This window comes from Stegodyphus dumicola, chromosome 6, assembly GCF_044657685.1.
Source record: "Stegodyphus dumicola isolate Sdum_Otavi_A_Nest chromosome 6, ASM4465768v1".
Taxonomy (NCBI): domain Eukaryota; kingdom Metazoa; phylum Arthropoda; class Arachnida; order Araneae; family Eresidae; genus Stegodyphus; species Stegodyphus dumicola.
The window spans coordinates 173,047,689-173,062,905 of NC_140773.1; the positions used below are offsets into that span (position 1 = coordinate 173,047,689).

The 15,217-nt window shown below is 33.4% G+C and overlaps 2 protein-coding genes across 9 annotated transcripts in view; one reads left to right on the plus strand and one right to left on the minus strand.

Annotated features, from left to right (window-relative positions):
* LOC118196521 (AP-5 complex subunit beta-1-like) overlaps positions 1–13,890 on the minus strand; it is a 178,415-nt gene extending 164,525 nt beyond the window's left edge. For 5 of the 6 annotated variants that reach the window (XR_015041764.1, XM_085819161.1, XM_085819162.1 and 2 more), the window contains exon 1: positions 13,617–13,890. Coding sequence is in view for 4 of the 6 variants with exons in the window: in XM_085819161.1 (XP_085675287.1) it covers positions 13,617–13,754 (138 nt within the window). In the remaining 2 variants the exon portion in view is untranslated. The remainder of the gene's footprint in view (positions 1–13,616) is intronic. The other variant, XM_085819164.1, reaches the window with a different exon arrangement.
* A 282-nt stretch (positions 13,891–14,172) lies between these two features.
* The window catches only part of hfp (Poly(U)-binding-splicing factor hfp), an 84,441-nt gene continuing 83,396 nt past the window's right edge, over positions 14,173–15,217 (plus strand). For 2 of the 3 annotated variants that reach the window (XM_085819166.1, XM_085819167.1), the window contains exon 1: positions 14,199–14,363. Coding sequence is in view for 1 of the 3 variants with exons in the window: in XM_085819165.1 (XP_085675291.1) it covers positions 14,331–14,363 (33 nt within the window). In the remaining 2 variants the exon portion in view is untranslated. Of the gene's footprint in view, positions 14,364–15,217 lie in introns of all 3 variants that reach the window. The other variant, XM_085819165.1, reaches the window with a different exon arrangement.

Genomic DNA, 15,217 nt, shown 5'->3' on the forward strand with positions numbered 1-15,217 from the left:
AACAAATGGTTGTTTGTGTTGGATGAAGCTGGTGTGATTTCTGAAAGGCAGGTGGGTTTTTGAAGACATAGATGTACTGCTGAATAAATAGTCAATTTATTTCAAGAAATAAAGGACAGCTTTCAGAGAAACCAAGGTACCCTTGGTATATTCATTGATTTCAAAAACACTTTTGATAAAATTTGGAGAGCTGGATTGTTTAAAAGGCTGATTTCCTGTGGCATTTCTGGCAACTTATATAAATAGATAAAGAGTTTTTCTTGATGAGCAATTTATAATTGTTAAATATGGTCAATATGTGTCAGCATGTGCCAAAATGTGTCGGTTATCAACAAACAAAACAGGGTTTACCTCAGGCAGCAGTACCAAGTCTTATTTATTTTTTATTTTTTTTTTTTATATTATGTGAAATGATTTAATTGACAATATTTCTAGATCTGTTTTGGGCATTAAAATCTTGTTAGTTGCTGATTATAAGGTGATGAGTGCTACAGGATCTGACTTTGTTGGTTTGAAGAGTGTCTTACAACAGTCTTTAAATGTTCTTAATACCTGGACTCATGAAAACAATATGGTAATAAATACTGGAGAAACTACCTTCCAATCTTCTCTCTTAGTACTACATATCATGACATTCACTTTCAACAGAACATAGCCTTTCAGTGAAAGATGCCAAAGGAATGCTATGAATCTTGATGAAAAAAATGTTAAGAAAATTTTTTACATTACTATTGACAGCAAGTGAACAGGACTTAGGAGAGAAGGGCTAGCTCATAGAGCTTTTCCCCCTGAAGCAGAAAGTGAGAAGTGATGATGTAGCCATAATGACACAGAGCGCGCCAATATAATTCACAGCTTGGAAATTAGTGTTTTTGAACCAGCGTTTAAAATGAGCTGTGTGTGAACGATAGCTATAATTTGAAAGAGGCAATGCTACTGCTTTATGCATTTTAGACTGAACCATTAAAAAAATTAATAATGCTTACTCAATTTTAAAATAATAGATAAAATGTGCTACTCTTTTAACATAAAGTTCCGTGGTTCATTTTTTTTTAATTTGCAGGTTTTTTTTATTTAATGCATGTTTATTTCTAATCATTTCTTTATTTGCATGCTGAGAGAATTTTTATACTGCTTCTAAGATAACTATAATAGCAGCTATTTAAATTTACTCAAAAAACAACTTTACATTGACATAGGTTTAAACATATATGACATATATGGCAACATTTCTGCTAACCTACGTTTGATTTTTTGCCTAATTGTAAATTTTACATTGTTATAATTCTCTTCCGATTCAATATAAAAGATATTTTTTTAATAATTTTGTAATTTATACTTATATCTATATTATAATTAAATAAATGCATATAAGATTGTTACCTTAATTTTGACAAAATAGCTTTATTCAGAGTACCTAAAACAGTTATTTAATTTTTCAAAAGGGTGAGTAAAGGAAGCAGGTCTTTTTATGCCAATTACTTTGATGTTTTATACTATTATATTTTATCTAGAATGCTAATCTAGCACAAAATCTAATCAATAATTAGATTTTGTGCTAGATTAGCTAAAAGGCTGATTTCCTGTGGCATTTCTGGCAACTTATATAAATAGATAAAGAGTTTTTCTTGATGAGCAATTTATAATTGTTAAATATGGTCAATATGTGTCGGCATGTGCCAAAATGTGTCGGTTATCAACAAACAAAACAGGGTTTACCTCAGGCAGCAGTACCAAGTCTTATTTTTTATTTTTTTTTTTTATATTATGTGAAATGATTTAATTGATTTAATCAATAATTAGTTACAAAGGATACAATAAGAATAACTTTAACAAGTACTTAATTAGTTTGTTAAATACTTGTTATTCTTGTTAGTACTATTTGTGTACTATTCATAATACCGAGGTTATTATCGATTAACTCATAGAAGTCAGATGCTTTCTGATTTCCTGTGGGGTAGAGTATACCTTTTGCGGTACTTTTTGAAAATAATGTTTTCTCTGGAGCGACTTTTTGTCTCTCATTTCCTTTGACCATTAAATAATTTGGTTTTAGTTTGTGACACAATATGATTTCTTCTCAATCTCTATTTAAAACCTGTTTAATAATATCAAAATTTAAAACAGTTACATCTTCTAAAACAAATCCTCTATCTAAAACGCGGTTTATCAGTAATTTGAGGCAGAACGTGAAATGAGACCTCTGATTAAAAGAAACTGCACATTTTGAAAAGAACCAACTTAGTCCAGTTTAGAGTCATAGCAAAGTTTTCAATCTATATGCATTTTGTCGAAACTGAGAACACATATTTTTTCTACAGAATACAAATATTCCCTCTTTCCTTCTTTAGAGTAAGAGCATTCATTACTTTGAATTCTTGGACTACACTAAAATTTAGAAAACACTAAAAAATAAAATAAACACCATTTCTTTAATTTGATAATACTAGGTAAAGATATTGCAGTTTTTTCTTTCCAAAAATCATAGCTTTAAGATGACAGAGCTCTTATGACGATGCACCGTGAAATATTTTCACTAGTCCACCTGATTTTTTTCTTCTTTTTCAGTAATGCATTAATCTGCGTCTTTATAAAAATAGGCTTTAGACATTTTTCCAAATTCTCCGATTTGTGCTCCCCGCCCCCCAAATTTCGCTATTAGAGATTTTAATTTCTGATACCAATGTCTGTCTAGATGTTGTCCACCTTCTTTGTCGCTGAACAAACATTCTAAAATTTTTTTCCTCTATTTTTCAATACTTTAATACAATTTTCTAATGATATTATTTTGTTCTTCAAATTATCAATGCATTCTTGTTTATCCTTAAACATTCAGGATGATCTATATTTTCATTCGCGAGTTTTATTTCAAAATCATTAAAATTTGATTTATTATTGTCATCATCAATTTCGATTTATTATTGTCATCATAATTTACTTTCGGCACAGCATTCCATTTCAACAGTTTCTTTTTGTGGCTATCCAACCAAGCGATTTTTCATATCATCTTCATAAACACTGCATAGAGAATGTTCGCTGCAGATTTTTCCACTCTTCACATTAATAGAATCTTCTCTTTGACATTTGTGTATCCATTCTTTCGTCAAAAGCAAACTCTCATTTGGATCCTTTGGTCGCATGAAATAAAATATCTCATCCTTTTATACTTCTGTAAGTGCTACGGCACATTACTGCAGCGCAAAAAGCCATATTACGCAAACGATACTTTACAATACAGAATTTAAAATAAAAACTGAGTAAAATTACATATATATAAATTATTTTAAATATATACATTATTAGAAAACAGATATATATATTATAAAAATTAATTTGGGATATGTAACCTCTAGAAAATCGTCTCGCAGCTCAATGAAACTACTGTTTTAAACGCGGGAAATCAGGACAGGTGGCATCACAGTGACGTCAGATTATTGCCTGTTACATACTCCCATTAGGCTCGTGTCGGCGAGGAGTCGAACAAAGAAATGAGCTAGCCCTTCTATTTATCCCTGGCAAGTGAAAGACTCAAAGATCCTTCCTTTCAACTGTATATGATCTTTATTACACTTACGATATTCCTACATCCAATCGTCAGGTTTTTCACGGGAGTGGAATCCTGTTTTAAATTTAGATAAGCTGGAAAAACACATGGATCTTGTTTGGAATGTCAGCAAACAGCTTTTCGCTCTGAATGTGTAAAAAAAATGCTGCTCTGGCTACTATGCATTACAGGTACTCTCCAGACAAGTGGTTTCATGTTTACCTAGATGGTTCAGCAGAAAATGCAACAAAAAATGACAGTGTTGGAGCCTATTCAAGTACTTTTAGTATTAGCTGTCCTGATGGGAAGCACCGCAATGATTTTGATGGAGAGATAGCAGCTATAACATATGCAATTGATAAATTAATCTCGATCAAAATATTGTGTTTCTAATTGATTCACAAGCTGCTATTTTGTCACTTACCAGTTCTAACTATGGCCATGTTCATTCTTGTAGAATGAAACTTTTTTAGCTAAGCATAAGCAGAAAGAGCATTGTCCTTCAGTGGATTCTGAGCCATTGTGATACTTTTGGAAATGAGCAGGCAGACAAGACTTTTCAAGGCGAGAACCCTTATGGCTAAACCTGATTCCCCTTTGCCTTTGCATAATATGAAAAGAATTATATATAATAAAATTGAAAATAGCAGAATATCCTTTTATGTTGATGCAGCAGTGGATAAGAAGTGAAATATCCTGCTCAACAAAAAAAATCTCTTGTTCCTCACTCCAGGCTCTTGGAGTTGCTTACTTTTGTTGGCAACTGGCCATAATTATTTAGAGCAATATTTGCATCAGATTAGAGTTAAAGATTCAGCTTGTTGCCGTCTGTGCTATCAGGGTCATATGAATGGTAAGCACTTCAAGAACTGCCTTATTATTTGACAGGCAACACTATCGAGGCCAACTTTACTCTAGCTTTTTTACACTCTCATCATTTCATTAGGCTGCTCATTGACTATTGGCAAAAATGCCAAAGATAGGCATTAAAAAAAATATTCTTGATGAAATTTTGTCTCTTACAAACAATGGTACTTTTCCGTTTTGCCGGCGCAGGCGATAAAGTCGCCAGTAATGATACAACTGATGCCAAACAGAATATCTTCGTTGGTAACTTTTTACGCCTCATTTTCAAAACAAGTCGCAGCCATTTCTTATCAGATTGATTGTTTCTTTCAATACTGGCATACAATTACATAGAAGTTTTACCAAATAGTTCAATTTTATACCCTCAGGCCATTCGCGGTAATTAAAGTCAGTTAGGATGGAATCCCAAGGCTCACCCGAAGGTGAAAATATAGAAATGACAAAGTCAAGGTTTAAATTCATCAATTCTAACGAGAATGCACTAGCGAAGTAAAGCACTGCGGTTTTACATAATTTCTGAGTAAGCTTTTTGTACGAATTGAAATAATTCTTGTATTTAAACTTATATTCCAAATTAAAATTTAAGTTGAAATTAATGTAGATAATCACCAAGAGAATTAGATTTTTGTAGCACAGTTTATGTGAGGTGAGTTCACTTGGGGACATTTGATATGAACCGGCGAATCAAGATGTTTAACCATGAAAGCACAGTAAATTCTTAAATTGTCTTTTTACAAATTTATTGTCTTTATTTGTTGGCTTTTTACAAAATTTTAAACGATATTAAAATGCTTATGGCTTCAAAATAAAAAATTCTTAGAACTAAAATTTTTTATGTGTATATTGTATGTTGTCGCCAGTAAAGTCTGCTTGGCGAGATTTGCATCGGCGAAACGGAAAAGTACACAAACAACTATTTTTCTGTGTTTTTAGATTATTGAACAGCATGTTTTCAATTAGCTGCATTCTCAACTTCATAAAAGTGCTGAGAACTTTTTTGATCAGCACCTTTCATTTCAGGAATTTTTCTTAGAATTTGCAGCATTTTTCTAGATTTGACTGATGTTGATACATCATTATACCTTTTTTTTATCACTTTCATTGTCTATTTTTACAGCTCTTTTAACACTTTCATTGTTAATCTTTATACATTTTGCCTCAATATTATTGCAAATCATCACATATTTTAAAAATGAATTCCTCATTGATATCTGAAACATTAGCTACAGTTTTCAGTTTCTCTGAGGCTTCTGCATAAAGTGCCATATTTTCAAAAACAGTTTTTTTAACCTAAAACTTTAAGAAATTAACCCTCTGCATTGACTATAATATGCATGGTCCTAGCAGACGTATCAACTTACTTATCTCCTTTAAAGTGTTTGCATTTTCACAAAATTCAATTCTGTTCGTCATTTACTGAACATTGTTCTGTAATGACATTTTAAAGCTTTCATAATACCCTAAAATTAAAGACTGAAAGTTAGAATTTGTATTTTCAGGAAGATACACTAATGATTTTCAGAAAATCATCAAATGAGTATGTGCTGCACGACTAGTTATAAAGGTACTTTATAATTTTTCAGTTTGCTGTCTCATTTCAAAAGAAAATCAATAAAAGTACTATTTGACATTATTTTATTATCTGTGTTAAGTTAGAAGGATAAATTTTTCACTCCTTTCGAACACCAAGGTTTTATGTTTCTGTCAATAAACCAGTGATATCTTCTTAATTGTTCAGTCCATATCGCATGCTAATAACATTAGTAACTCATTCCTTCATTTTCTGAAATAAACTCCATTTCACTTTTATATATTAATGTGTGCTCTACTAATGTTCTGTAACACAGTCAAATTTCATCTGTATTATAAATTTCTATAACTAGTATTTATTTAACAGCACAATTAAAACATCTTCTCCAGTTTATCAGCTGCATGATGACCTGCTTTTTCTTTTTCACCATGCAATTTCTGATGAACAAGGTTGGATTTCACTTTTCCAACTTGTGAGTCATATGTCGGTTGATATAAAATTATCTCTTAACATTTATCGAATTAGTGAAAAAAGTTTTAGAAATACACATGTTTTTTAGCTTTACAGATTGAAACCATTCTAGAAAAGCAATTTCAACATTTCTCAGTTTTCTTTTTTGTACCCCCTTGAGACATTTGTAATGCTGTTTGGGAAGTTTCCAGTTTAAATGTACACTGGTTACCATAAATTAAGGAAAAATCACAAAAATAGCAATAACTCCCTCAAAAATTAGCTAAACCGTGTAAAATTTGAATATGTTGCCAAGTAAGAGTAGCTGAGTAAAACTGCGATATGCAAATTAGTGGCGCTACTTTCAGAATACGTCATCTGTGAGGAGCATTAAAGTCCATGTTTGAGAGCAAACAGACATATTTCACTGTGACAGTGACATCAAAAATCTGAGATAGCCAATTCGTAACAATGAACTCCAGGCATCATTTGCCTGCAGAACTGCGATAGAGAGCCAATGGGAGACTAGAGGCAGGACAAAGTCAAACAGAAGTGGCCAGATGGCTAAATGTGAGACCTTCTGTGGTTCATAGACTTTGGAGGCAATTTCAAACAACAGATTCGGCATCTAGGAGGTTCAGTCAAGGATGGCCAACTGCTACGGCGAGCGCCGATATTTGACATTATGTGCATGCAAGAATAGAACACTACTCCGACTCCTCTTAGATCTTCCCTTGCTGCAGCCACCAGAAGGTTCGTGTCAACGTCAACTGTGCGTAGAAGGCTTCACGAAGATGGTCTGTATGCGAGGCAACCAGCCATTTGTGTGCCGCTCACGTCACGCCATAGGAGGGACCGTTTTCAGTTGGCACGACAACATGTCCACTGGACGCCTGATCAATGGAGGGCGGTTCTCTTTATGGATGAGTCCAGGTTTAGTCTAAAAAGCGATAGTAGGCGTTACTTGATATGGAGAGAACCTAGAACCCATTATCATCCGTGAAAGAGATGCATTCGGAAGGGGCAGTGTCTGTGTTTGGGGTGGCATCTCTTTGGGTGGACGCACAGACCTCCCTGTCTTTCCAAGGAGAAACGTGAATGCTCAAATTTATAGAGATGACATCCTTGATGTTTATGTGCGCCCATATGCCGGGGTATTGGTGACGCTTTCCTGTTACAGGACGACAATGCAAGACCACACAGGGCTCGAATTGTAGATGATTATCTTAAACAGGAAACAATTATGCGCATGGAGTGGCCAGCTCGATCCCCGGACTTGAATCCCACCGAGCACATTTGGGATGGTTTAGGGAGACGTCTAGCTGCTCTGAATCCGCCCCCTCAGACTCTTGTTGTGCTTGCAACTGCTTTGCAAGAGCAATGGCTCTCGCTTCCTATGAAACTGATAAACCACATAATTGAAAGCATCACACATCACTGAGTGTGCTGCTGTATTGCTTCTAGAGGCAATCATATTCCATATTAAAGGTACTTTTCCTATAGCAAACTGACACCTTCGATTTGTTCATTTTATACATGTGCTAATTTCTATACTACCATAATTGTCTGGTAATTTCTTTTTATGTTATTTGATATCTTACTATGTGTTGTATATTGTGGGTAAGTTTCATAAAGTTCTACATGTAACTTTTCAGTAATAGTGATTTTTCCATTATTATATATTATTATATTTTTATGATAACCAGTGTAGTTTTTCTCTGACTGCAATTACCAAAATCTTTTAACAATTTTTCCTTTTTGTTCAGGTTTAAATCTCTCTGCTTGGCATTTTGATATGTTACAAGTTAAGCACACAATAAATTTTAAAAAATGCTTCTTCCAATGACTTATTCTAATTTCAAAATTTATATTTCTAGCCAGCAGAAAGCTTACCCTTTGTATGCTTAATTGATCTACATCTTCATAACTAATGCTTTTCTTGAGTCTGCAGTTACCACTTCCTCTCCACTCGAAAACACTTAATGTATGGTAATGCTGAGAAGCATTTCATAAACTTCTTTTATGAACTATGAACATAATTTATTTACCCAAAAGGGATGATTTTTGAACATGGAAACCCTTAAAAATAAGATGCAACAGTTGCACTTCCACCTCCTATCAATTGGCATTTGAGGAGAAATCCTCATTCATTTACAGTGCCTCTAGTGTAGAGGACTGCTTTTGTTAATCTTATGATATGGAAAATTCTATCCCTCTGAAAATCCAGTACACACAGAGAACTCTAAAAACACAGGAAGAGAGTACAAAATTTTCGGTTAAACCTATTTTATTGAAATATTACATACCTGAATGATACAGCCACGGTCTACAACATAATTCATTAAACCTGCAATGGAGGGGCTGGCGTACAGAGTTCCATCTTTTGGGCTGTAATTTTTAGACAACCCCTTCCTAAGCTTTCTCCCTTCCTCTACCCTCCTAGAAACAATCCATGAGTGCAATGCACCTGGTATTTCTGGTCAGTCTGGTTTTCGCCTTCCTTCCGAAAGCAGTTATTGTGAACATGTTGCGTAGGCGAACGCAATACGCCGCTCCTCCAAGTATGTACAGAAAGAATATTGTACCTCCTGAAGATTATTTGCGCGTTTTAGAAGAAGTCTCGGTTGATGAAGACTCCGACAATTTGGATAACACATCGGATGTCGATGAATCGGAAGTCATCGAACATTCTGATCATGAAAGTGACTCAGAAATTGAGGGAAATGTTTCTAAACATCCTCATTTTCCTTCCTCAAATGATGTTTCCCCAACAAGTGACGATTTTAGTGATATTGAAAATGACAGGAGTGATTAAAAATATGAGGACTTTTTTGTAAAAACAATTTACAAAAAGAAGAAAGTTGGAGGAAAATTTCTGAAAGAAGAAAAGGAAACTTATAAGTGGAATAAAGTTCTCCTCAAGAGCAAATTCGCCAAAATGCCTCGAAAAAATTTGAGGAAAAAAATATGTCCAAGTGCCAAAACTTGTGACGATATAAATGATGAGCTTTCTGCTTTTCAGAAAAACATAAATACAAATATGATTGATACTATCGTACAATATACAAATATTTATCTCAAATGTAACAGGACTGCAGATGATCTCCAAAACATCTCAAAGAGAAGCATGTATGATACTAATAGAGCAGAAATGTTAGCCTTTTTAGGAATTTTATTCTTATTAGGGTGCAAAAAAAAAAAAAATGTCAAAATTCAATTTGGAGGAAGCATGGGCAAAAGACGGTACTGGAATTGAAATTTTCGAAGGAGTCATGGGTCTCAAGCGATTCAGAAACCTGTATGCTGCTATTAAATTCGATGATAAAGGCACAAGGTATGTGCGAAGAAAAACTGATAAGCTTGCTGCACTACGAGAAATTTTTTAATCTTTCAATCAGAACTGTCAAAACTTTTATACACCAGGTGACAAACTCGCAATCGACGAGAAGTTGGAACCCTTTCGCGGGAGGTGCTCTTTTATTCAATTCATCCTCAACAAGCCCGCAAAGTATGATCTGAAAATTTTTGCAGTTGTTGACTCACGAACGTTTTATACATTGAAGCTTGAAATTTACTGTGGCAATCAACCCCCAGGATCTTACGAGGCTTCTAATTCAAGTATTGACATTGTCAAAAGGCTAATTAGTGTGTACGAAGGTTCCAACCATAACCTGATGACCGATAATTGGTACACAAGCTACCCGCTAGCTCAATATCTTCTTACCAAAGGTATAACACTTATGGGCACGCTGAAAAAAATAAAAAGGAAATTCCAAATGAATTCCAGCCATCAAAAACCAGAGAAGTCGGCAGTTCAGTGTTTGGTTTTCAAAAGGATATGACAATTGTTTCATATGCAACGAAAAAAATAAGTGTGTAATACTGCTCAGTACTTTACACGATGATGACAAAATTGACCAGGAAACGAATAAACCTCAAATGATCCTCGATTATAACAAATGTAAAGGCGGAGCTGATACCATAGACCAACTTTGTAGTAATTTCACTGTCGACCGAAAAACCAAGAGGTGGACAATGGCAATATTTTTTGCACTGCTAAACGTAGCAGCTATAAATTCGCAAGTGCTCTTGAACTTCTCCAAACCTGACGTAACCATCAAGTTTAGAAGATATTTTTTGAAAAATCTAGCTACATCTTTAATGAAACCACATCTTCAGAATCGTCTGAAAATGCCATTTCTCCTGTCGCATTCCAAAGCTATTATTAGAAGGCTGGTAACAACATAAGCAGACAAGACAGCCGAAAGGGACGAGGAACCACCTGCAAAAAAGATCAAAGGACGCTGCGCTGAGTGCGGTAGAATGAAGAATAACTACACTACCATAAAATGTTCTGAGTGTTCTAAGTTTACCTGCAAAAATCATCTGGGCAAGACAGTACAACTTTGCAAACCCTGCTGCAGTGAACAGGGACAATCGGAAGAGGATTTAAATAGCAAGAGGTTTTCAAATTTTTCATTTGTGAAATTTATTACTTACTGAACTTTTCTTTACGGAATATTTATAGTTTGTAATTTTTACTTATGTTCTTATAATTTTCATTCAGAAAATAATGCAGAATACTATTTAACTTTAAATTACATTACAGTGCATCCACTTTTTGAATTAATTAAAAATTCATAGTTTTTATCTTTACTGCTTTTTTTCTGTTATTCTTTTTCTTATATCATTTTTACTATGACAAATCACCTTATTAATGCCATGTATAAGATTAAATAGTTTCAAACACAAAGCACAGGCTCGAAAAATGACCAGGCGTACTTCATACGCCGCCCCTCCAAGATTGTACCATATGCCAGCCCCTCCAACTGAGGGTTAATGAACTATGAAACGTTTTGATAGTTAAAAGTAAGATATACTGGCACTGAAGCTTCAGCCTTTAGCCAATCTGACTTTATTAATGGTGGTTTTTCTATTGATTATTATGTTTTGGTTCCTGGAAGTTTGACCATAATAAGCAGCTGAGTTTATTAATCAATAAATTTATTATGTGGTGGGTACTGTATGTAATTTTTGAAGTTCTAAAAAGGAACAGAGTGATGATCTTCTAGCAGTGGTCAAAGGCATGCATATGACAAAATAAGTTGAGAACCACTGCCTTAAAGACATTTCCTTAAAATTAGAAAGGGTGAAAGTATCCCTACCATACTGATGCCATGAATTACGTATTGAATTTGAGATGATCCAAGGAATGTATTTAAACACCTCAGCTAGCTGGTTGCAAAGCCAGGAAAGATATGGCTAGCTACCCAATATGATTACATTTTTATACCTTACCTCTGAAGAATACAAATCAGCAAAGGATAATTGGTCATAATTCTCCCAAGTACTAGACCTTTACTTACTTGTCCCACAGATAGTGCAGTTCTTGGAAATAGGATTATGCTGTGGTAAGTACCTTTGCCATAAACTAGGGAAAATGCCATTTGGAAGATTTAGATCTTTTTGTTGGGTTAAAAGAAAACAAGAAGAAAATCTTTGCAGTCTCACAAGAAATATTGGGGAAAGTGTAGAATCACCCACTGCTTCGCACGTTTCTCAAAATCGCCAACTCGAAAGTAACAAGTCAAAGAATTGTGAAAACATGATATACATGTACACATCGACCCATGGTCACTTAAAAAAACATCAGAGAATTGTACAAACTTGACATTGTGCACACCCTTAACTTTTTCCATGTACACATCGATACGCACCATATAAGTGGGCAATTCTGCACTTTATCCCAAATTTCAATTGTTATAACATTTTAACTGCACAATATAGCAAAATACTTGATATTTAAAGCCTCAGCCTTTAGCCAATCTGAGAGTCTTCAGTTAACTAATAACATGGCTTGATACATTTGGTAAAACTTTTTTGGCAATAGTTATAAACATGATAATTAAAAGAATGCGACAGCTTTGTTTTTCTAAACATTTAACACTGTAGTACTTTTTTGTTACCATTTGTTATACTTTATTTTTAATAACGAATATTTACTGAAAAATCATAGGCTCTCAATTTGCATGTGAATTACAAAAAAATAGGGGTAAAAGAATATTTACGAGTACCCCTTTGTGAAAACTGTTGATTTTTGCAGTTCTTGGATACCCAGTTTGTGCAATTCTTTGACTTCTTATTTTGGCTTTGTGTAGCAGTGATTTTTGGAAAACCGCCGCAAAACAAAGACAAAATAACAAGTCAAAGAATTGCACAAAATTGGCATCAATGTACACATTGACCTATTTTCACTTAAAATCACAAAATTGCACAAACTAGGCACTGTGCACTCCCTCGACTTCATCCATGTACATGTCGACCTATTTTCACTTAAAAAAAATCAGAGAATTGCACAAACTTGGCACTGCGCATTCCCTTGATTTTGTCCATGTACACATCCATATATATTTTCACTTAAAAAGTCAAAGGAGCATCCAATTGTGGGTAAACATATTTATGGAACATTCAACTACTCAGGTTACATAAATGAAACGACAACTTGGCGATAAACAAAACAACTTGATGATAAATGAAACAACAACTTTGCGATAATACAAGAGGTCATAAATCATTCACGATAATACAAGAGGCTTTCAGTCTACTCTAACCGTAACTTTTAGATTTTAATGACTTTTAATAAGACTATGTTGAATAATCATTTAACTAAGTGTATTTAGTAGCTTAGTCTGATTATCTAAAGAAGGCTGGACTCCTTTAGATTCAAAACTTATAATATTATGAAAAAAATGCTAATGTTAAGATAATTTTACTTTAGATATATTGTAGAGCAATTTATAAGCAACTCTTCGAGTTTTGCATATTCGTAAAAGTAGTAAATCATATATTAATTTATTACCAAAGTTTTTTTTTTTAAAATTACCAATTTACATTTCAGAAAATACTTTAGAAAAATAACAGCAGTTATGAATCTCAAGTGTGTTCCAACTACAGTTCTGGAGCCCACTAACCAAAAGGGTAGATTGCGTCTGAAGGACAATAGACACATCCCAAAATATATAATTTATGAACTGCTGTAAGAATTTTAGACATCAAATCCTGCGCTATTTTCAAAGAGAAAGTTCATCAATTGAGTAGATGAATTATATTCTGTATTTCCCTTTTAAGACATTAAATTAAAATCTCTTTCATAAAACACTGATTTCAGTAACAGAAAAAATAATAGCAAAAATTTTTGACTTAGTATTTGAAGAAGAATTTTACCTTTAAAACGTCCAAACAAAAAGCATCTCGAGTTAATTTTACTTCATCTAGAAATGATTCATGATTGAGACGAAATTTAGAAAACGACTGAAACCAATCATTTCCTAATACTGAACGATTTGCAGATTTATCAGCCATAATGAAATCAAAGAATGACTTCAAAAATAATATAAATATCAGAGTTGACGCTTTGTTATTACAACTTCAAGAATAAATACAAAGCTTCGCAAGAAAACTTTAGAGGATCACAGACGTCGTGTTTTGCACTGACTAATTCTTTTTGCCCGCCTAGAACCCATGACCAGAGCTGACACTTGTAGTTACAATTTACGGGTTGTTATGCTTCTGCTTGGGTCTCGCTTTTTCTAATTTTAAACAATAGCTATTATATTTTAAACCAGCAATAAAGCAATATTATTTCAACATTTTAAGGCTCACTTTTAAAATTAATATTAGTTATAGTTTATGTATAGGAAAGAATTAATTGTGTATTAGAAATAATCTGAATACAGCAAAGCATTCTGCAGCTCAACTTACCTGTCCATGCCTTGCAATAAATGTCCAATCAGCTTCATTCTCCGTCGGATCTGCAGGTGTGAGGAAACCTTAATTTGATGTGAATTATGTACTAGAAATGTTACTAATCTTTGTTGTAGATTCATTATAAAGTGTAAATATCAGTGTGTTTTGGAAAATCCGTATCAACAAAGTGACATGGCATCGTTAGGTAATGGACAGATTCTGGAAGTAAGTTGTTTTTCATACTTGTACAAATGTGAAAATGGCGAGTATTTAATGAATGTATGTTTGTATAATAAAAGTAAATAAATGCAGGTTGGTATATTTATCGCGATTCTGAAGTCACTTTTAACTTTAATAACTGCTTAGAGCTAATTTTTTTTTTTTTTTTTTTACAATCATTATTATGAGATATCAATTTAACGTTTGTAAGTGTGCAGTTCTTATACTTAAGTAGTAAATAGAGAAAAAGTTTATGAAAATATTCTGAAAAGAAACGATTATAATTCGGAATAAAAGGGCAAAAGAGTAGAGAAATTTTCTGATGTGCATAAAGTGCATTATTTAACAATAAAGTATTGGAACTTAATGAATGTAAGATGTAATTTAACAAATATATACAGAATTAAGTGAAGTAAGTACATGCTATGCTGTTTCATCCTTTGATCCTAAATTGATGTACCACGTATCTGTGGGATGACACAAATTTTTGGATTTGACTGAGTGAAATATCACACTTTATAAAAATGTATCTTTGGTTGTGTCAAAAAATTTTTCGAAAAAAGTATTCAGATTTTTGAAGAAAAATATAGAAGCCAATAGCCAACATGGGTATAAATTATGGTGTTTTTAAATGAAGGATGTAAAGCAGAAAAGGGGGAATCACTACGAGAAATGGTGATTAAAAGGGGACATTTGAAGTATTTTATTAAATACATTATTAATATAGTATTGTTGGATTTACTGTTATATTTATTTTAGAATTCTTTATTTTTTAACAACAACCGTTATCCCATAATTCTGGTAATGCATGAACTTTAAAAAACTGGCGTTACTTCTGTCTATAGAATAATTTGTATTTC